The following is an 11,045-nucleotide window of genomic DNA, read 5'->3' as shown; positions in this document are numbered from 1 at the left end:
CAGGAGGCTGAGGCAGGAGAATTGCCTGAACCCAGGAGGCGGAGGTTGCGGTGAGCCGAGATCACGCCATTGCACTCCAGCCTGGGTAACAAGAGCAAAACTCCGTCTCAAAAAAAAAAAAAAATCGTTTGTTCTTCACTACCTTGGATTACAAAGTCCCTTCCTATGTGCCATTTAGAGGAATTGAGAAGAAACAGCCATTGTCATCATGAATCAGCCAGAACTCCTTGTTTCTCTTCAGGAGGCTGGACTGTGATGTGAAGCCATCCATCTAATGCAGGGCATCGGGCCCAGTTCTCCCCATGACCAATATGCCAGAGGGGCTGTCTGTGGTCATGGAACGGGGTGGGGGCCTAGTGTCTGGGCCTGGGTTTCCTCTCTCTAGCAGGATGAATAGGCTAGGTCAGTGGTTCTCAAGCCCTTCTACCAGAGAACACGACAATCCTTAATGACAGAGGGCAGAGAACACACATATTGCCTCTGGCTCCAACAGCAAGCCCAATTTCTTACAAGTATAGTTATTGTTATAGTTTTTTTTTAATATTCATATAAACTTTGCAATGTTCTCTCTCTCTCTCTGAGAGAGATAATTTTTTTAAGGTGCCTTTTCTCCTACATTATGTATAAATTCAACACTTGCGGAGTATATAGCACACTTCTCCCATCAAAGATTCAAGGAGCTGTGTACTCCAATTTGAGAGGCACAAAACTGGCTCCTCTCTGCAGACCACATCTTGTACTGTGAAACCACAGACTGCGGAAATGACAGCAAGCTAGCCACCACAAATCATTTTGTGCCAAACTTTCCCTGACTACATCCACCTCAGGTGGAGATCGCTGTAAACATTTTGGAGATTTTTAAAAATCAAGACAACATTGAAAGGGAATTTTCCTTCTGACTCAACTTAAAACAGTTCAATCCCATGCCACGATCCTAACTTTTGCGAGGTCTATCAGCTGCTGAGAAGAAGCAGAGATATGCTTACTCTTTGTGGATTTTATATTGCTCGTGTAACTGCAGTTTGGTGATGTTATTCCAGGCCAGTGTTTTGCTTTCTTCAGTCAAGTCTTCAAAAGACTCTTCACCTGGAGAGACTACATTAAATTTTTGCTAAGTCGACTAAGTTACTAACAGACTACAGCATCAGATTCACAATATTTTCTATTAAAATCAAGCAACTAAGAAATGAAACACTCTATCACAATATAACTTCTTTGAAATCTACCTGTTAGATGGTTCCATGTTAGTCAAGGAAAAAATTGTATATAGAAAGATTAAAAGTATCTTTGAATAATACTGGAGTCTTTTTTATACTTTTATCAATGTTTGCAAAGTTTTCACTTGGCCACTAACTTATGAATTTCAGGAAATACAAGACTGAGTCATCATTTCCTTGTCAACATTCTTTCAAAAACCTGACAGTTGCCCAAGAATGCTGCAGTTTTGTTTTGGTTAGAGGTGGGGAAAGCAGAGATGAAATCAATTACTGCAGGAGCTTCTGGCAGAAGTTATCGTTTTACTTCTGCTTTAAGAAGGGCTGAAACAATTAACCTCTTAAAGCAATCACATGCTAGTGGTTATGGCCTGGTGACTAAGCAGAGCACAGCTTGGAAAGGCATCACAAGATAATCCTGTGATCTTTATGACTTAACCCTCTAGAGCATTCTCTCTTAAAGAAGCTACCCCTGGGTCACATAACTCCAGGAAGCTATTTCTCCATGCTTGAGAGACTGCTCAGCTCTCTAATAAGTGTATGCCTAATAAGTCTGGATGTGCTTGGAGCAGAGGAGGAAGGAGATAAAAAGTGATTTTGCTCTCAAGGCTCCGCAGACTGTCAGCCTTCTTCTGGAAGCTTGTAGGTTTGAAGTTGTCTTATGTAAAAGGTAAAACATGGGTAACTGGAAAAAGGTGAATATTCTTTACCACCTTTCCAAATATTAGACGTGAGAACTGGGTCAAGTTTATTTTAGTGCCAACCACATGCCCAGTGCAGAACAGATACCCTGTAAACGTTTGTTAAATGTTAAATAAGAAAGTGAAATCCAATGAAGAAAAGAGAGCACTTTGAATTCAAGATCTGTATATGGGTATGGAAGAGCATAATTAGGGCCAGAGAAAGTCACTTCTCAGAGACAGCAGGGCTGACAGTGACTGGGAAGAAGACTGGACGGCCAGGGCTGTAAGCATGAAAAGGCAAATAGCCAAGGATCAAACACCAGCTCGAAAACCACAGAAGAGAAAGAGAACTACCTCAAAACATGTATGTCCAAGTTTCACTTATATTCAGAAAATAAAAGTGATTTGATTTCCCTTACAGTCTATAGCTGAAAACAAACAACATCAGCAAAAACAGGTATTTGTTTTCAGGGGAACTGCAATAAGGCAGGAGAACACAATCATCTCTAAGCAGCATAACAGTACATGTCTTATCTCCTCTTCAGCATCTTCAGAAACAGCTCATCATGGAAGAGAAACAAAAGGTGCTCACGTTTATTCTCTTTACAAAATTTACCTGGGGAATCTGCCATAGAAGCATTGTAACTGGAAGTCTGGGACAAACTTTTAAACTTTGGGGTGATCCTTCGAGGATGTGGTGTCACAAATAGTTGTTTTGGTGTCTGACCAAATTCCAAGATTTGCGTAAGCATGGCTACCTTCTCATCAGGATCCTGGATGCTTTGGGACAGAACACAAATAATGTATTGAACCACTAGGTTCAAGCTCCTTAAAAGCACCCATTTCAAATAATACTGATCAACAAGAGGGATAACCCTCAAATAATGAGAGCAACTATGTGCCAGGGTTGTCTCAACCTCACCATATACCTTTAGAGTATTTTCTGATGCTCAGTAACACAATGGTGAAAGCAAGACAGAATTCATTTTAAAATTTCCATACCTTAACATTCAAATAACTATCTTAATCATTTAGATTAAGACATAACTTACATAATTTAGAACAAGTAGAAACTCCTTATTGACATATAAATACCTGTTCAAGTCTACACCTCCTTCATAGGTCAGGGGATGAAATACTGAAAAAGACATACAAAACACTATTGAAAGATGTACTATGTCAATATAATATACACCCTGTTCAGAACTTAAACAAGGCCACAACTTAAAACTCATGTTCAAAGAAATTACTATTCACTTTGCAAAACAGACTAATATCCAACTTCAGTAAATACCAACTTGAATATTACTTTCAGATGAACAAAAATCTCATTGTCAGGTAGAGGACCTGTCATCTCAGTCAGCAATTTCTCCTGAGAGGAAGCATGACTTACAGAATTAATATGACTGAATTTTGATGTAAAAAATTAGGTTTGAATTTCCAGCTACAAGGTCATTTCCTTGTTATGACCATGAGAGATGTGGATTATATGTGAATTCATTTATTTAAAAAAGAAAACACACATGAGAGACGTGGAAGAAAATAAGCACTGAAACTGAAGACAAGGTATATTGCTGCTGTTTTCTTTCCGTTAAATTTTAAAAACTCTGGCAGCTACTTGGGAGGCTGAGGCAGGAGGATTACTTGAACCCAGGAGCCAGAGGTTGCAGCGGGCCAAGACTGCACCATTGCACTCCAGCCTGGGTGACAAAGCAAGACTTTGTATCAGAAAATAAATAAATAAATAATGAAACTCTGGGTCTTTCATAGGAATTGAGGCCACTGTTCTATTATACTGTAGTCGAGTTTTATTGAAATTACGGAATGGGATGGAGAATATATGCTAAAATTAAAAGACTTTACTAAAAAGACTTCTTGGGGCCATCATCAGGTGGGTGTTATTTGGGCAAATGTCCTCCCTCCTCATCAGTCACTCACTATATCTAATCCAGGGTCACGGAGCCTGTGCTATGACAGAACAGGCTTCCGCTGAAGAAATAAGCGTAATTGCTTTGGCCTCTTTTTTGTTGTTGTTGTATTGTTTGCTTTCATTTTCCAATGCAAATGAACGATGCTAAATATTCACCCAATACTAAATAAAATTTCAATGAATATCACATACCATTATGGGCCCCAACTGCATCACTCCCCTTCTGTTTGTAGCCAAATATTAGATCAATCCACTCATGAAGGTGTTCAGACACATAATTGCTTTCCAACGCATCTTTGCTCTTCTGGAGAAAGTCCTCGGGACCTATTAGATTAGACTCAATCAAAAATTCATGGAGTCTTCATTTTTTTCCTCCCATTTCTTTTGACTACCCACAAGTAGATAAACCTTCTGGAACTGGCAAGAGGTTCATATTTCTTAATGAGAGTGATTTTCTATCATATGAAATGTAAGTGTTTTGGGGGAAAAAGTGGCAAGAATAATTTTCACATGAAGGTCTCTCAAATATGAATGTTTTTACATCACAGACTCATAGAATACTTCTGATATGGAATAGGACTCATATTGCCGCACTTAGATAATTATATTGTGATTTTTAAAAATCTAAGCAATAAAATAATTACTGATACTGAAATTGCACTACTTAGTAATGAGTGTCTATAATACAACACCTCCAAGGGGGACTCACTTGAGGCCCAAGGGGGAAGTTCCACATCGTCAACCATCTGTCCTCCTTGTCTCTTTCCCAAATCCAACTTCAGACTATTGACGAGAAAGCTCACATCATCACCATAGAATTCTGGAATTAACTGAAAGTTTCAGAGAAAAAAAAAAAAAGAACAACAAACATGTTTTAAAGCAGTTAGAAACACAAGTCCAGTTAATTATTAGCTTTATTAACTGCTTACCTCTTTAAAATCCGTTGCGCCATCCAGACAGTTTTTCCAAGTCTCTGCAACACTATACATGAAAAAAAAAAATTCACCATCTTTTCAGCTGTGGAAATAACAATGGCAGTATCTGCTATGCACTTGGGGGCTGTTCTACACTGTCTGTCATTCACTCACAGTTCTCACCATCACTCTGAGTGTCCCACTTCAACAGAAAGGAACACTGGGACCCAGAGAGTGTATGTAACTTCTCTAGGGTCACACGGTGGGAGTGAGCATGTCATGGAGTCCATGTCCAGACCGTCAGCCACCCTATAGCCACTGCCTCAACCAAGGGCCAAATGGAGGCGGGTGCCTACACACTGAAAGATTAGCACAACTATCCGAACGGCTCATTGCAAAAGGAATTATTATTAGATATGTATAGAGTTCAAAAGAGATGGGAAGGACAGACCAAAAAATTAACAATTATTATCTCAGTGCGGTGGGATACCAAGTAAACTTATTTCCTTCTTTATATTTTCTGATTTTTTTGGTAAGAGAATATTACTTTTATAATTAAAAAAAGTAAAGCCATTTAAATACACCCAGGGAGCGGCATTCAATTCACAGCAAATTTATTAAGAATAATAAAGTGTTGGAAACAATCTAAACGCCTAACAATAGAGAAAAGAAGTTGAAATAAACTATGGCATATTTTAGAATGTGATAAAATAATTTTTAAAAAGAACCACTGTTTTGAAGAATACCTAATAATATGGAAAAAACTTTAATATTTAATATTAGGCTATAAAAGACAGGACAAAAAGCTGTACTTAAAATATGTTCTCATATTTATACACACATACATGTCTAGAAAAAGCCCAAGAGGAATAGATATAACAATTGGTGATTTTTTACATTTCTTTAAATTTTTCATTATATCTAGTGCTTTGAAACAAGTATATTGTACATATACAATCAGAAAGTGTTAAAAATGATAAGCAGCCCAGGTGTGGTGGCTCACGCCTGTAATCTCAGCACTTGGGGAGGCCGAGGTGGGTGGATCACCTGAGGTTAGGAGTTCAAGACCAGGCTGGCCAACATGCTGAAACCCTGTCTTAAGTTATAAAAACAAAAAAACGATAAGCAACATTTGTAACAAACCTGTTGAACATTCTATCTGCATTATCAAATCTTCCATTCTGCAGGCACAGCATATACTCTGGTGCTAGAGGGAAAAAAAGTCAGAGGTAAGTCAGATCACAGAATCATTGAAGAATATTGTGAAATAAACTTTAATTGGGAGTAATGATAAAGAATCTTACCAATCCTCACAAGATAAAAAAGCACATAACCTGGGGAAGAATAGTGACTCCCATACATGAACTTTGGTTCAGGCATTTCCTGGTAGCGTGTCTAGAATACAGAAAAAACAAAAATAGTGCTAAGTGTTTGTTATGAAATAATAACTGACAAGCAGTAAAAGCCTAAAAGAAATCATAACATGGATACACCATATTCTTTACTTTCTCTCTTAGATAAGAAAAGGAGAAGATAAAAGAGAATGAAAATCTGTGACTAAACAGCATTCCTGAGATAAGGATTTTGGTTTCCTTGACTTAATGGTAGCAAAATGTTGGCATTAGATTAAATAGAACTGATTTTATGTGTCTCTTATGCGATTTACCAAAGAACACCTTCATGAAAATAATTCAGTGAACCTGTAAACAGGTGGCCCTCCTCCTTCCAAAACTGTAGACAAGGAATGTAAATGGTGAGCAGCTAAATTCATGGTCAGGAGAGAAGCAAGAAAAAAAATCTATGTAGAGTCACTGAGTCACTCCCGGTGTAATTCCCATAAGCCTTGGAGAAACGAGTTTCCTTCCATAAAAACACAGGCTGTGACTCCTGGTGTTGCTTAGAAACCAAGAATCTGTAAGTCCACATACCAGTAGCCTCTCCAGCCGTTCCTTATTTAGGGCCCCCACCGGCTTACTAAGATCCCGGAAGGTTCCTGGATTCGACAAATCTATAAACACAAATCAATAAATAATTTCAGCTTATACTTAGTTCCATTGTCCTCTTGAATTAATTCAAATATACACATTTACTTCCACAAAATAGTTTTTTTAAAAATTGAGACAGATCCATGAGAGTTATATTTTTTTAGTTATCTACATAGATCTTAAGGCTAGAACTTTTTATTTTTATTTCCTTCTTTGATTATTTCAGGACTTTCCAAGTATTCTATAATGAACAATCAGTTTTTATTTTTTATTTTTATTTTTTAATTTTTATTTTATTTATTTTATTTTTATTTTATTTTTTTTAGAGACGGGGTTTCTCCATGTTGGCCAGGCTGGTCTCGAACTCCTGACCTCAGGTGATTCACTCACGTTGGCCTCCCAAGTGCTGGGACTACAGGCATGAGCCACTGTGCCCGGTGAACAATCAGTTTTTAATGTGATTTTTAAAAATAATATGATAAGGTGAATGACGATTTCCAAAGTGAGAAGCAAATATGTCAAAACATGGTACTTATAGGTAATAATGATAACCCTGAATTAAAATTATGCCCATTTTTTCTATGTGTGCCCTTCAAGAAGTATGGTGGAAAAAACACACATAAAACACTTATGACACTTATATAGTATCTTGGAAATGAAATTGGCAATCCTTAGCAATACAACTGAAAAGAGTTGTCATTTGTTCACATATCACATCACAATTATAAAATAGAATTTATTATCTCCTTTAAAAACAATACAGATGACCACTTCCCACTCAGCTAGGTCAGAATTCCACGTGTGGCAGTTACCTAGTTCTGAGCTGGAATAATCATGTATTATCCACGGAAACACAGGGTACTGGGAGAGGTCGTTGCAGCTGCGGTCAGCCAGGTTGTTGAGGTGAAGGAGGTACTGGTAGTTGGAAAGGTGTCCGCGCTGCCACTGCAGCATGTAGCTCTCAGCAGTGTGCTCCGCCACATGGTGCTCTGGGGGAAGAGGACCCACGAGATCTGCCACTCACCTTCGAAAACTTAGTATGCAAAAGCTAGGGGCTTAATATGTAGACCCTTCCTGTGCATTCTGGAAAAATACATGGGAAGAAAAAGAAGGCCAGGGCGGTGGCTCACACCTGTGATCCCAGCACTTCGGGAGGCCTAGGCGGGCAGATCACAAAGTCAAGAGATCGAGACCATCATGGCCAACATGGTGAAACCTCTTCTCTATTAAAAAAAAAGAAAAAAAAAGGGGCCGGGCGCGGTAGCTCACACCTGTAATCCCAGCACTTTGGGAGGCTAAGAAGGGCGGATCACAAAGTCAAGAGATCGAAACCATCCTGGCTAACATGGTGAAACCCTGTCTCTACCAAAAAATACAAAAATTAGCTGGACGTGGTGGTGCACACCTGTAGTCCCAGCTACTTGGGAGGCTGAGGCAGGAGGATTGCTTGAACCCGGGAGGCGGAGGTTGCCGCAAGCCAACATCACGCCACTGCACTCCAGCCTGGTGCCTGATGACAGAGTAAGACTCTGTCTCAAAANAAAAAAAAAAAAAAAAAAAAATAGGCTGCTGATTTTTTCATAAAGTAATTGTTCAGCTAAGCATGAATAGCTCCAAGATCAAGGAGGGAAAGTTATTAAATACACTGAGCTATTACCCTACCCTCCACAATATGATATAACCTAAACAAATACAAAAGTGTAGACAAGTATAGAAATATTACACATTAATAGGTAACATCTATACAATAACAAAGAATCCTTCCAAATGCGCTGTGTCTCCATGCATCTAAAAACCCATGGCCATCTATGAAAGCTTACTTCTCTTATGATTTATTAAATTAAAGCAATCTTTTAGTTTTCTTTTGGGCATGGAAGAGATGTACTACTGCTAACTGGTCAAGGACTACATGTTATTTATGCATGTGAGGACTAAGGAAGAGAAAAGAAATTGTTAAAGAAGAAAACAGGCACTTGGCAGGGGCATCAATTCTCAAACTAAAAGAACGAGACCTGCCCCCCGAAACACCTCAGGAAGATTGAGATCTGAGATAATGCAGCAATGAGAACTTCCCTTTCAGAGTGTGGAATGAATTAACTGTCCTGCAAGTGGATTCTCCCTTTTGTTCAGAAAATTCTGCTTTCAACCTCTTCCTGATGCGTTCAGCATCTTAACTCTTAATACTTCTTCTCATTTATTTTTACCAAGTTTCTTCTCTAATCAATTACTAGGAAAGGACTTCAAAAATCAAAACACACTGTCCCCTCATTTTCTCTTTTTGAAACTCCTCAGAAAAACTATGAACAAACTTAGGAATAAACTCAGTGACAACTGACAGCTTCTTAGAAGATGGATATTTTAGATCCTGGCAAAGTTTTTGGCTTGAGATTTTAGGACTCACTATGAAAGTTGAGCTTTTTATTGTAATCTTTTACAGTTAAAAAAATAAGACAAAAAATTAGAACAGGAGACCGGGATTAAAGTAAACTTGTATCAAAGCTATAGTTATACATAGTTACCTTGAATAGTTTAATGTATGAAAAAAACACTAGCTATATATAAACCTACTTTAAAATAAAATATATTCCCTATTGAAAGCCAACTATTTCTCTTTGAAGAAAAATTTCATTTCTAAGGGAAGATGTACTTTACTATATTTCATAAATGGTTTCATGGTACACTAAAATAACAAACACAATTAAGATGGTATTAATAAAATCCCAACATCCATGTTTTTTTCTGAGACAGGGTCTCACTCTGTCACCCAGGCTGAATTGCAGTGGTGTCATCACGGCTCACTTTGGCGCTGACTTCCCAGGCTTGAGTGATCCTCCCACTTCAGCCTCTTGAGTAGCTGGAACTACAGGCACACACCACCAGGCCTAGCTAATTTTTAAAGTCTTGAGGTCAAGCCATGTTGCCCAGGCTAGTCTCGAACTCCTGGGCTCAAGAGGTTCTCCTGCCTTGGCCTTCCAAAGTGCTGGGATTACAATCATGAGCCACCATGCCTGGCCCCAAAATCCATTTTTAAAGATAATTCCATTCTAGTTAATTAGCAACTTTGTAAATTAGAATAATTTAGCCTTGCAACTTACTAAAAAAAACTTTGGGCTTGAAAATAAAAGTATTTTTTCTCGTAAAGGTAGGAAAATTCACATTTTCCATGAAAAACTGAGGATATATTATTAATTAAAAGCAAATTTCACTCCAAAGTCAGTATACTGAGCATAGAAGGTTTACATGTTCCTTTCGCAGTCTTTCAGCTTTGTGGTTATGACCACAATCAACGATCACAAACATATGAATAACTCACTTCCTCACAGTACAAAACTGAGTCTTGGTTTTCATAAACTAATATAAGACCTGACTGAACATAAAAATATTTGGGTGGATCTTCAAAATCCATTCAATGTGGAGGATGTTAAAACATAAGTGCATTTAAATATATTTATGTAGAGTTTTTAAAACATACATTCAGAATGAACTATTACCAAAGTGAATTTATATTTCCCAGAGTTTTAAAAACATTATTTTGGCTATTAGAGTTACTGATGAGAAGAAATTAGAACCACAAAGAGGCAATTCTAGAAATGACATTTTTCTTATTTCCTATCCCAGATTCTTAGGAGTTGAACTACCTTCATGTGAATAGAAATCCCGTCTCTATTAAAAATACAAAAAAAATTAGCGGGGCATGGTGGTGCACGCCTGTAGTCCCAGCGACTTGGGAGGCTGACAAACGAGAACCACTTGAACCTGGGAGGCAGAGATTGCAGTGAGCTGAAACTGTGCCACTGCACTCCAGCCTGGGTGACAAAGTAAGACTCAGTCTCAAAAAAAGAAAAGAAAAGAAAACAATGAAGGGTGAGCACCAAACCTAGGTATGTGGCAATATAAAAATAGAGATCATCTCTATCTTGAGGTTCATAGAACTTTAGGTAGATGTCGGAACACAGATCATCTTCTGTGCAAAATACTTCCAAGCCCTATAAATTCAGAAAGAAAAGAATAAAATAGCATTGTATTCATCTTACAATTCCAATATGAATATATAATTACAAAAGCTTTCAGTTAAACATTTTTTATTTTTATATCTCATATTCCTATTTCCAATCTATAAATTTAACTCAGTGATATATATACATATATATGTTGTATTTATAAATGTTCTGAGAACAACATAGTATCTCAGCTAAACTTAGTAAACCACCTTGGGTGTTGAATATTTTCATTAATAAAAACTTTTGTGAACTTACCATGTTGAAATTAAAAATTAGCTGATCCATGTCTTCTCTTCTTCAACATAAATGTTTAGCTTT

General features: G+C 37.7%; 1 protein-coding gene across 1 annotated transcript in view; it reads right to left on the bottom strand.

Moving 5' to 3' along the window:
• Window positions 1–11,045, bottom strand: part of NSMAF (neutral sphingomyelinase activation associated factor) — a 77,727-nt gene that overhangs the window by 12,016 nt on the left and 54,666 nt on the right. Inside the window, exons 12-22 of the mRNA XM_017547565.2 lie at window positions 10,604–10,712; window positions 7,539–7,715; window positions 6,670–6,749; window positions 6,046–6,136; window positions 5,885–5,948; window positions 4,757–4,808; window positions 4,537–4,657; window positions 4,020–4,151; window positions 2,993–3,035; window positions 2,514–2,677; window positions 987–1,095 (exon numbers count right to left, since the gene is read on the bottom strand). Coding sequence (XP_017403054.1) covers window positions 987–1,095; window positions 2,514–2,677; window positions 2,993–3,035; window positions 4,020–4,151; window positions 4,537–4,657; window positions 4,757–4,808; window positions 5,885–5,948; window positions 6,046–6,136; window positions 6,670–6,749; window positions 7,539–7,715; window positions 10,604–10,712 — 1,142 coding nt within the window. The remainder of the gene's footprint in view (window positions 1–986; window positions 1,096–2,513; window positions 2,678–2,992; window positions 3,036–4,019; window positions 4,152–4,536; window positions 4,658–4,756; window positions 4,809–5,884; window positions 5,949–6,045; window positions 6,137–6,669; window positions 6,750–7,538; window positions 7,716–10,603; window positions 10,713–11,045) is intronic.

The sequence above is a fragment of the Cebus imitator genome, unplaced genomic scaffold (genome assembly GCF_001604975.1).
Source record: "Cebus imitator isolate Cc_AM_T3 unplaced genomic scaffold, Cebus_imitator-1.0 Scaffold199, whole genome shotgun sequence".
Lineage (NCBI taxonomy): Eukaryota > Metazoa > Chordata > Mammalia > Primates > Cebidae > Cebus > Cebus imitator.
This window is presented reverse-complemented; position numbering and strand designations above follow the sequence as displayed.